The 12506-nt window shown below is 35.9% G+C and overlaps 1 protein-coding gene across 1 annotated transcript in view; it reads left to right on the forward strand.

Moving 5' to 3' along the window:
• Positions 1–516: 516 nt before the first annotated feature.
• Myct1 (MYC target 1) overlaps positions 517–12506 on the forward strand; it is a 17954-nt gene continuing 5964 nt past the window's right edge. The window contains 2 exon segments of the mRNA XM_004645988.3: positions 517–617; positions 619–683. Coding sequence (XP_004646045.3) covers positions 517–617; positions 619–683 — 166 coding nt within the window.

Genomic DNA, 12506 nt, shown 5'->3' on the forward strand with positions numbered 1-12506 from the left:
TCATATTTAAACACCAATTAAAAGGGTAGCAAATTTACATCTAAGCTATCCTCAAATATTTATGAAATTAATTAACTATCTTTTTAAACTTAATATAGGAAATAAGAAATGGAAATACTAAGAATTTTCATAGGCAACTGAGATTGTCAAGTGAAGATTAATTGCACTTCATGCAGTAGGAAATTCTGACTAGCCCCCTCACTCCCCACTTATTGTATAAATATAATTTTCAGACATCAGGCATCATTCCATTTCTAATGCTACAAGTTTAACAAAAGTCTCTGGCTGAGCGCCTGTCCCTGCATCTGCCAGTAGGGGATGGGGACTGTACCAACAGAAAGAATCCCGCCCAGGCACAGCTCTGGAGGTGTCTGGGAGGAGGTCTTTAGCTTGACTGAGGAAATGACGAGAAGGAAATAGTTTTGTGTCTCAGGAACCATGTGGAATTCCAAGATAAGAAGAACAGTTGCTAATTTGAGTATAAAAGCAGGAAACATGATACACTTACTTCCTTTAATGCAAACACAAGTATACGAGGGGCTGTGTCCAAATTATTTTACTGAACTACAGAGACAAGCTAGAATCAAACTGCTTCTTTTGGACTTACTGGCTTTTCTGTCTTACGGGTATTATGGCTAATAACACAACACGTTTAGAGATCCCATGGCCAGAAAACTTTTGGGGTAAGGTATTTATTTTAACTGTTTTTCATTTAAATGGAGATGCTGAGAGATGTATTGTGTAACTTATAATAGCATTGGAAATATCTGAGATGTTTTGGGTATTATAAGTTGATTAAAGTTTCCATAGATTTACTACAGAAACATATTCATATAAAATGTCTTTAGAGTGACAGAGACATTAAAGAATAATCTGAGAAACAGTATAGAGCTTGCCTAGTTTACAGTATATAATTAGAAAATAATGAAAAAATTTAAATTGGAATAAAAAGGAAAAGCAATAGGTGGAAGTAATTGCTGTCTGGATTATGACAATGTGGATTTGGCTAAAAGTTGTTTATCTGAAAGTTATGGATTGTGTGTTTTATTTAATGAAACTGTGATATTTTACAGAAGTTATCACTGTCATTGGCATTATATTCTTTGATTTCCAAAATGGGTCTAAATAACAAATCTGTATTTGAGTTAATTGAGAGCATGATGACATAGATAAAAAATAGGAAAATGTTATAAACTGGGAAAAATTAAGAGATAGCACCACATATAGCATGTTAAAGGAAGCCTCTCCCGGAGCCAGAGGAGCCATATCAGACTGATTCGAGTTCAGTCACGGCCAAGTCTCGGGTTGCCTGTTGCTAAGAGTTGTTGAGGTCAAAGGGTGCTGAGGTGAAAGTCGCCAGTGGCTTCTGGCTAGAGGTACAAGGAAGAAACTTGACAGGCACTCTCCTACTTAGAGGAATTCAATAATAAAGAGGACAGTCTGAGCTAGACAAATAGCCTTTAAGAAAAAACGGGGGCTATGGAAGAGATCCATAACCCTCTTTGCACATCCTGAGTAAGTCTTTAATCCTCACAGGAAACTGTCAACCTTTGTGCTGTGATTCCAGGGGAGAATTTAGAAACCATCAGGTGAGAAGTGAGTGGCCTTGGCTTTCTGTTCCTGATAATTTGGCTTGTTCATCACCACAGAAATTTATTTGAAGGGAATTTTAAAAAATTAAATTAAAATTAGATTAAATTAAATTAAATTAAAAAAATCCTTCTCTTTTTTTAATCAGTGGCTATTTCCATTTATTTATGAAGAGGTGGATTAATGAACAGCTTAATAAAGTTATATAATAAAATTTTTAAAAGAAAGTATATTTCCGGACTGTAGAAAATAGCTTCAGAAATAGGTTATTGCCAGTGAACACCAAGAAACAAATAAGCTTTTGAATTCTGGAGGTCTAATTATATATTTGTGACAATATTATTACTATCTTCATTAACAGAAAAAATAAGTATGCTAAGAATAAACAGAATTGTGTAAGCTAAATTCATCATTATAGCATGTATAAATGCACAAATTATTCAAAACTAAAGTAACTCATGGAAAAAATTAGTATGGGAAAATATTTTTCAATCCATTCAAAGTTAAATTTCATGTTTACACTAGAAAATGATTCATTACTCATGAATAAAACACAAAGATAATCAGTATAAAACTGAAATTAATAAGACATTTTCTAGGGCCAGGGAGATGGCTCAGTGGAATAAGTGCTTCCCTGTCAAGTGCAAGGGCCTGAGTTCAATCCCTGGTTCTGCAAAAAAAAAAAAAAAAAAGACATTTTCTAGTGGGAATTTATCCATTAACCCTAAAATTTAGACATCTTTAGTAAGAAAATTTATATTTAAGTCATACAACAAGGATATACCCTACTGTTTCCTTCTATTAGCATGTGAATATAATGGAAATAAGTGAAAGTAATAAAATATAATAAGGAGCATGTTACATCTATTGATAAATATTTAAAAACAATGCAAATATGGTGAACAGATCAAATGTTTGATGGCTGGGGGAAAATAGGTAAAAGATTATATTGTTGCTGCTAGGACAAAAAGTTAACAAAAAAGGCAAATATAAATATACTGTAAGTATAAAAATATGTATTTCCTGAAATATAAAAGTCTTTATTTTTGTATCAAAATCATTATCTATTTTGATCAATGACTGTCTCATAATATTATTTTAAAACCACTGTGTAGTGTAGTACTTTGTTTATTGTTTCCAAAATCAGTCATCTGCTTAGGGCTTATAATTAAGGGAAAATAAAATAAGTAAGAAAAACTTAACATGAGTAGTGGTTCTTGTGGTTAAAAAAGACATAGAAAATTGTTCACCAGACTTAACATCCTTAAAGTACCAAGATTACCAAGACTGATTACAGACATTTTCCTAAGTATCACCCACTTAAACTTATTAAATGTTGCTTATGCAGTAAGTCATTAGGGTAAGAGCTGGTAACACAATTGCCCTGAAAATTATGATACACATACTCCTTCCCTGGCATGGCCCACTCTGGCTGGCTTTAATGCCATGCAGCAGGAAGCATGGCCCTGAAAGTTTGTTGTGCCCTGCTCTTACAAAAGAGGAGTCAAATGTCACTAAACTCAGCTATTGTCTCAGTATTTACAAGTACCTGAGGCCTCCAACATGATACAAATTTGTTGTATCTGCTATCTTATCTTACTCCTCCCTCTCCCCATTTGGCTAGAACTGTGAAAAACTGGGGAAAGATACTGGTATAGGAGCTTATATTTAATCACCTAATTTAACCCTCATCATAAGTGCAATGAATTTCAAGAGGTCTAAACTCTTGGAGGTGATCATGTATACATGCAAAATGCAAACATAGGGCAACACCAATTACTGCCACTTTAGAGTATATTATCTTTTTTTTTTTTTTCTTTTTGGCGGAACCGGGGATTGAACTCAGGCCCTTCTGCTTGCCAGGGAAGCACTTATTCCACTGAGCCATCTCCCCGGCCTAGAGTATATTATCTTTATGTTATATAAAATGGTAATAAGTGATGCTACATCATAGGAGTTTAAAAATGTCGGTATGGTTTCTAAATTCTTCCTAGAAAAATAAATTGGGACCTTACTTTTTCTTGGGAGTTGAGGTAAATGTCAAATAGGGAGGCAATTCTCTGGAGGTTTTAGCTGTTCATTTTTCATTCATTCACTTTTTCCCCTTCAGCTCCTGCTCTGGCTCACAAGCATTGGCTAAGCGTCTTGACTAGGCAGTGAGGCAGTGTGTTAGGAGTTAGTAACATAAAGAAGATACTGTTGAAGAATTTCAAAGGGCTCAGGAGAGCTGTTATTAGAAAATATGCTGAAGGAAAGATGTAGATGTGTTTATGAAGAGTGAAAACTGCCTGGGAAGCCTATGTATAGAAATCAAAGGCACATCATGGGAGAGGCAAGTTGGAGGCAGACTTCTGCAAGACTTTCCGTGTCATTGTAAAAGTTCGACCTAACTAAACCAAACACTACTAGTTCATTGTCTTCAAGTCCATCATGTTCCACCTCCCTTAGGACTGGCCTCATAGGTTAGAAAGGTGATGTACAGGATTATATTCTATCCTGGGTATTGGAAGAAGAGCCTCTGGTGCTTCAAGCTCTGGCCTCTGCTGACATCTACTGACAAGCATTCCTCATGTACTTTAGGGGGCTGATTCTCTTTCTGTCTTTACTATAGGATCTATACGACATTGACTAATCACACATTTTATTTTGTTTTTCTTTTTTCTTTCTTTCTTTCTGAAGCCCTTCTTGTCCACTGGCCATCTTTCAAGTAATTTTCTTTCTTTTTTTCCCATAATTTTATCAATAAACAAGTAGCAATAAGACAGTTTCAAATCAAGTTGGTAGGATAGTTTCAATAATTAACACACTGCATACATTCTTCTTAGTGGTTAATTGCTGTACAAGATGCGGACTTGAGATCCTATTTACAAACACCATTAGAACAAATCATTCTGTTCATGAAGAGAATGTAACTATATATCTATCCTAACCACTATGCATACACAGATACAAAATGGACATTCATCTGTATACCCTTTTTTTGTTAAGTTCCGTTATTTGAATATTATAGGTGTGTAAACTCAGCAAAATATTCTAAAAGAGTCCAGTAGCCCATAATAGCATTGGGTCTTCTGTTTAACTGGCATCAAGTAATTTTCTATGTGTCTCAATAGCACTGAACAGTTTTTAACATTCTTGCATAATCCTGAAGCTGTAGGAGCCTGGTTTCCTGTTCTCTCCTTCAGGCACCAAGGCTTCTGAGAGACTTGCTGTTTTCTCTATGCATAATCTCTAGAGAGCTGAGAGCAGATGCCATATTTGCTGGATTCCCTAAACCAATCTGTACCTCATCGTAAGAGGAACGGAATGGTAGTTTCCGTCTTGAAACTCTCCCTGCTCATACGGTACATATCTTCTCTTTTCTCACTCAGAAGCTCTTTCTGTTCACATGACTCAAGAATATTGATCCATCTTTTATTGTTTGCAATACTGTTTGTGGTAAAATGTAATGTTCTTGAGGCTTTTAGGCTACTAATATTTTGAAGCTGAAACCACCTCCAATCAAAACTCCAAGGTATCCTTTTCCTTCTCAAAATACCTAGTTATTGCTAGAAATGTTGGCTTCAAAACTAGTAACAATTAGCTATATTTAACAATTAATTTAGTAACTTAGTAATCTAATAGTGATACGTTGTCATTTTCCTTTGCTATGGATTCTGGCTAGCAGTCTTGGCACCTCTGGAGCAACTGAAGATATGAATGATGGTGAACTGACATGGGAGGAATTCAGTTCTGCTGAGGGGTGAATTATTGACTAAGAGCTGAAGAAGTTATTCTTAAGACCATAGACAGGGTCTACTCAGCAGAAGAGAGGAAAACGTTCCTGTAGAAGTTGGGAATGGGGAGCAGGCTGAAGGGATGAGCACATGCTTCGGGGATGTCTTCCATGTCCGTGCAAAATAACACACAAACGCTGCCTATATTCAAACTCATTTCTTCAATTACCATTTTTATAAAGTCTTCAGCAACTCCTTCCATGTATATAGATAACCGAGTGTTTACTTCCTCAGTTACATCAGTTACTTGGAAAATTTGAAAACCAGGTATTTACAAGTGCTGGTCTTTAAAACAGCTGCATCTGAATTGTCTAGAAAGCACAATGGAAGCCCATCTCTCTCTGGGCTCCTGAAATTCTGATGCTGCATCTGTGAGGCAGACCCTACCACTCTTTACTGCTTAATGCTTTCGTTTTCTCTGAACTATTGACATTCATGAGAACTGTCTTTTCTAATGATGATTTTCCCTTGTCCTTTCACCCCCTTATTCCTGTTTCTTTATGATTAGTCTGCTTCTGTTCTCATGCCTTGTGTCTCTTCTCTGTTTCTGTCTCTGTCTGTCTGTCTGTCTGTCTGTCTGTCTGTCTGTCTGTCTGTCTCTCTCTCTCTCTCTGATTTCCCATCTAAAAAAAACATGTGAAAGATTAACCTTCCCATTTTACTTAATCTCTTTTTCATAGTTTGGCTTATTTTACTCAACCTGATGGCCTCTAGTTCCCTCCAATTTGTTTCTACAAATGACATGATTTCATTCTCCTTTATGGCTGAGTTATACTCCACTGTGCATACCTGTACCACCTTTTCTTTATCTAGTCTTCTCTTGATGCACACCTAGGCTGTTTACACAGCTTAGGTATTCCAAATTGTGGTGCAATAAGCATGGCTAACACATTCAGCTTCTTTAATAACCACAGACGACTTGAATTTTCTATTGATTTTCCTAATAGCTATGGTAGTTTGTGTTTTCTAAGCATTTGTTCATTTAAACTAAATTTCCAAATACATTGTATAAAGTTTGGTTATGGAATAGTCTTACATTTTCATAATACTACATTATTATAATGTTTAAATGTGCAGAACTGTTTGAAGAATTCAGTAATGAACAATCTTTCTTCTGTTGTTCTGTGCCTGCCTTATTTCATTTACCCTATCTTCTAGACTCATTGATATTGTTGCAAATGATAGAATTTCCTTTAATATATTAAGGGCTGAATGATTATATTCCATTACTCTATAATATTCTTTTACATACACACGCAAATTCAGTCATACATGTCTTAATTACAAAGATTTATTCTGAGAAATGTATTGTTGGGCAATTTTGTTCTTATACAACCATTACATAGTGTACTTACAGAAACTAAAATGGTTATGGTTTCACTGGGTAATATAATCTCATGGGTCATAATTGATCCAAATGCCGATAATCTAGCACTCCAGGGGACCAAGCAAGAGGATCAAAAGTTCAAGCTCAGCCTGGGCAACTTAATGATTTAGCAAGACCCTTCCTCAAAACAGAAACAAATGGCAAGAAGAGTGGATGGAGTCCCATTGTCCAGAAGAAAAGCAAAGCAGATGCACTTAGAAGGGAAAGGAGGGCTCTCAAGTAGGGACTTTGGGGCCAGTTTTAGTTTGTATATCTCAATGCAAAGAACCTAGGTTCAGTTGCCAGTACTCCATAATGTAAAAGTCATTATGCAGCTCATGACTGTATACTATTAAATTTCTTTATCTGTTCATGTGATGATGGGCATTTAAATCCATTTCACATTTTGACTAAAGTGGCAATGTAATACCCATGGGAGTGCAGATATGTCTTAAAAATATTTAATTCATTATTTTTGGAAACATAGCTAGAAATACTGCTGAATCATATGGTAGTCCTGTTTTGAATTTTTGGAGAACCTGTGTACTGCTTTCCATCATTGCATGAATTTTCTTATGATCAGTATATTCTGTTCATAATGCACATGCAAGTTTTAATTCTAGTGACATATTGTTCTGATTATTTTACCTTTGTGTTATATTTAGAAGTTAAGTAGTGAGATGTCTCCAACTTTGTTTTTCTTGGCATTTCATGTATTCATACACATTTTTTGTAGTTTGGATATTGAATGTGGTCCAAAGATTCATGTAGCAGAACTTAGTCCCCAGCCTGTGACTGTACTGCGAGGAGTAGGACCTTTAAGAGGCTGGCCCTGGTGGAAGGTCTTCAGGTCATTGGGATCCTGCTATGTTGCTTTCTTCTCTCACTTCCTGGCCATGAAGTGGATAGTACTGCTGGACCTTCCCCTCCTAACGTGATCCTCCATCCTTCAGCTCATTCTATCATGGACCGAAAAGTATCTGGCCCACCCAGCCAAGGACGGAAACCTCCAAAACTATGAGACAAAATAAAGTCTAATTTCCAGCAATTAGGAGAAAAAAATCAAGAGTGCCAGTTAGGTATAAGGGATGGGACAAGATATAATTTTAAAGTTAGGCAAGGCCTCAGTGAGAGGGTTATCTATGAATACATACCTCAAATTGGTCATGCAGAGAGCTGCAAAAAAATTTTTCAAGACCAGATTTCAACCAGGGAAAGGCCCAAATCAAAACCATATCTAGTCTGCTTAAGAAATGACAAGAGAAGAGTTTGATGCAGACCATTGGCCCAGAGGAAGAGCAGAAGAAATGAGTTCTGATGGGAGAGGGGGTCTCCCAAATAGGGACTTCAGGGGCACTTGCCTTTGCTCTGGGAAAAGCAGGAATTCAGAACAAGAGTGAAAGGATTTCACTCATGCTTTGAAAGCCTCACTCTGACAACTGTCTTGAGAGCAGAGTAACGCTGGTGGGGAGGCAGCCAGGATAGAACAGGAAGAAGAGCAGTTATGACCATGCTGCACTATTTCTGGTGCAGATAATTGTCCCTTGAAGAGAGAGAAGGTTTGAAATCTGGGCTGTTTGTAAAAACAAAAAGATGCAATAGAATTTTCTAGTAGATGAAGGAAACATATCAAATACTCATTCTTTGACTTTTTATTTTTAGTTTTTATTAGTGTACATTTGAAGGATGTAATGACTACATGCTTTGTGGGGAGTTGGTATGGGCACATGATGTGTCTTTGTACATTTTTCACCTCCTTCTGCTTCCTCCCACCTCCCTTTCTTCCTGCAACCCTTTGTCCCTCCCCTAGCTCTCATTTTCTCCCATTTCCTATTATCTATCCTGTATTTTTCCTTTATATTTTGGGTTTCTCATATAGGAAAAATGATATGATATTTAAACTTTGTGCCTGATTTCTCTCACTTAACATTATAATTTCAGGGTGCTTCCACATTAGAGTTTATCAAATATTTGGCCCAATTATTACTCTTCCGAAAAATTCTTTCACTAAAAGTCTTCCTCTTGTCTAATGTAGGACCTTGCATTTGCCACATAGGTTCTTATGCCACTGGCCTATCTGGCTAGCCCAAAAGTTTATAATATTTATATCTGTAAAAAAAATTGTAAGTTGGAGTTAAGGTTCCATTCTAAAGTCGATGACAAAATCACTTTCGGATGTTAGAACTGCTCATCTGCAGGCCACTAGATGGTGCCCTGTACCAAATTCTAGTAATAAGGGTAAGAATTTCAGATGTGTTCTTTAAGTTTCCTGAAAACCAGTCAGACCCAGGACCTTAAGCTTGGAAAGGACTGTAGTGACTGTTATTAATAGAACAAGAAGGAGCGAATGACTTGTGTAAGTTACATAGCTATTACTAGTAACAGCTAGAATTCAATGAGGAATTATTACATGCCAACCACTAATTGCTGTATAGACATAAATTACAAATTAAGACAGCAATGCTTAATTATGATATGTCTTACTAATATTAGGTTCACAGACTTACTAATCTAGGTTCACTTTTTGTTCAATGAGAGAATTACATTTTAGAAAGCAATTATTTGGTCTCATTAATTGCATAACATTAAATTATGAAAACTAAAATCATGGTGGGCTAGGGAGATAGCTTGGCAGTCTAAGTGCCTGCCTGGGAAGCACAAGGACCTGGGTTCAATCCCCCGTACTGCAAGCTTGCTTGTCCAAGAACCTTGCGGGGTTCCTGTTAGCCATCGAAGCCAGGCATGGTCTCACTTCTGTAATCCCAGCACTGGGGAGGCTGAGAGGGGAGAACCACTAAGAGTCCAAGCTGCATAGAAAGACCTTGTACCAAATAAATAAATAAATAATATTAAAAAAAAAAAAAACACTAAAATCATGGCTTCTTTTTCTTTCCCTAAAATTGTTGAGAAATGAGAAGACAACAGTTTTCAAAGAAGCAGTATCTTCATTTTCAAAGGGTACATTTATTCTAAATAAAGTTTTTTAAAGTTTCCTAAATTTTATTGTTAAAAGGACAGGATGGACTCGCCTGCTTAAAAATGTTAGTCATGTGCCCAACAGAGGAGGCTTTCCTCATGTATTTTCTGAATTCTACAGTGTAGATGGATCAGGTAATCATTAGAGTTAAATTCTTAAAATCCTTGTGAAGACCACACTGAAAAAGGCTATATACTTGTACTGACACTTGACATTATTTTCTTATTATTTTTTGCATTTATACACATTTTTTTTGCTGTTTGGACTGCATGGAAGCTCAAGATAGGTAAGCGTTGAGTGTACATAATTTGAAAAGCAAAATAAAGGTAGACCACAGGGAACAGAGATAGACTTTATGGAGATGAGAACAGGATCAACCAATGAAAGAAGACAGACAGAAAGGAGAGGTAGGAAGGGGCAGTAAAATGGATAAAGATGTGCTATTTATGTACCAGTTCCCCAGGATGAATGTATTTATGATGTAATAATAAATAATAAATTTTTGAAATAAAATGGGGCTAAAGTAGTTTTAAAAAGAGAAAATGTTTATGAAAGAAAAAAGTCTTCTCAATCTTATGTCAGAATTATCTCTTGAAACTATCTAAAAATTCTCTATTTCCAGCATGATTAAAGAATTAACACCATGATTTCTAAAACATATAGTTGGCACACTTTATGGATTAGGAGCTAATCGTCATGGCATGTGTAAAATAGTGAGCAAATACCAATCAAATCCACACGTCAGTGCTTTCCTATGTCAGTTTTATTCTTTAGTTCCAACTTACCCTATTTTATTCAAAATTTAAATGACTGGCTCCACCCCTGGGTGGACTGAGCAGGCCACTGAGTCTGGTTGTGGTGGTGCACACTTGTAATCCCAGCGCTGGGGAGGCTGAAAACAGGAGGATCGCTACAAGTCCGAGCTGTGTAGTGAGACCCTGTACCAAATACAATAATTAAAAATATAAATTAAATTACTATTGAAGTGTATGCATTATTTTAATTAACCTGATGTACTTTAAAATTTTGTTATATAATTCTTTTCAGATCACTCTATAATTTCATGTTTGATCATCTTTTAAGTCATTCTCTCTAATTTTGACAATAGGACTATAGTGACAAGGTGCAGAAAACGATCTTTTAAATAGACTATTTTCCTGGCAATATTGGTTCAGTTTGTTCAGTGGATGTCCAGCATAATCTTTAATAATTTGCCCATTGAAATTCAGACATTATTCTTCTTTTCTTACAATAGAATGATAACATATTTTAAGAATAAAACAGTTGTCTAACATAAATATATTACTAACTCAATGTATCATTTTGTCTTTGACAATATTCTCAACCATTTCAATAGGTCATGTATTATTTTGCCTTGATTTTACATTTCTTTATGGAATTGACTTTTCTATAATTTCACTATAATATCATTTATACTGGGAGTATTTTATTTGTCAAATGACAGATACTGGAGAAGTGCACAGGGCACTGAGACAATGTAGAGGAACTTCTGCAGGCTTTAAATGGTTTTATTTGGAATTGAGTCAATTTTCTCCTTTTAGATTCGGGTTTGAACCCCCCTTGTTGAAAAAATATATATATATGTCCTTTTAATTTTGTATATTATAATCCTACATACTCTGAAATAGCTAAAGTCTTCAGTAAAACCTATTAGAGATGAAGGAGGCTTATATACAAAAGCGAGAGCATGTGTTTTGTGAATTTGACTGTCTTCTCGTTTTATTTTTATTTTTTTATGGAGGTTAAGAGCATATTATAGGGCCAGGGAGATAGCTTAGTAGAATAAGCACTTGCCTGGCAGGTGCAGGGTCCTGAGTTCAATCCCTGGTACCACCAAAGAGAGAGAGAGAGAGAGAGAGAGAGAGAGAGAGAGAGAGAGAGAGCCATGTCTGCTCATTTTGTATCTTGGGTCAGTGTAAACATTCCTCTGATGAGTGATAGATGTTAATCAATTTTTAAAATAAACACAGAGTCACATAAATCTTAGCTTTCTGTTTCAATACCTAATGAGGAGGTGGATCCAGGACTTCTTTTAAGATTTTGTTCCAACTAAAATTCCAGCTCTGTAATTATGTATTTGAAGTTGCTAATATTTAACATGTTCCACTTGAGGCTCTTGGTTCAGAAAAGTAGATTTGTAGAACACACAGTATTGTTTTACCAGCATTTCCCCTAAAATTTGTGTTCATAACAGGCTAATTAAATTGATTAAATTTTTAGGCATTTTATTTCTTAATTTTCAACTTAGATTAATATTTTCTTCTATTACACCTATGTAATAAATAGGCAATTTTGTTATGAATCTCTTGAAATCAAGTTCTCACTTGGCTTTTCATTGGTTGTGTAACTAAGTTTGTTTCTTATGTCTCTGGGTAGCTTCAATTGTTAAGTGAGAGTAACACTAGCATTTTTCTTCTGAGGGTGCTTAACAATTAGGTTATATGTTAAAAAGTCTGCTTGGGCAGTCTCAGGGACTGGGATTCGATGCCTGGTGTGTTGTGCTGGCCCTGACCCCAGAGCCCTCTGAGACAGTGATTGAGACTAGCTGAGGTGGTGTGCACCTGTAATCCTAGTGCTGGGAGGCTGAAAATAGGAGGATCACCGAGAGCCCAATCTGTGTAGTGAGACCCTGCAGACCCTGTACTAAATTATATATATATTCACAACAATACCTGTGGACTGCAAATGATAAGCTATGAGTATTTATCTTACAAAATAGATATGATGAATCAATTAGAAATTATAGGGTTTGTGTGCAGAGAATTTTTATAGAGTG

Source organism: Octodon degus, unplaced genomic scaffold (genome assembly GCF_000260255.1).
Source record: "Octodon degus isolate 3935 unplaced genomic scaffold, OctDeg1.0 scaffold00246, whole genome shotgun sequence".
In the NCBI taxonomy this organism is placed as follows: Eukaryota; Metazoa; Chordata; class Mammalia; order Rodentia; family Octodontidae; genus Octodon; species Octodon degus.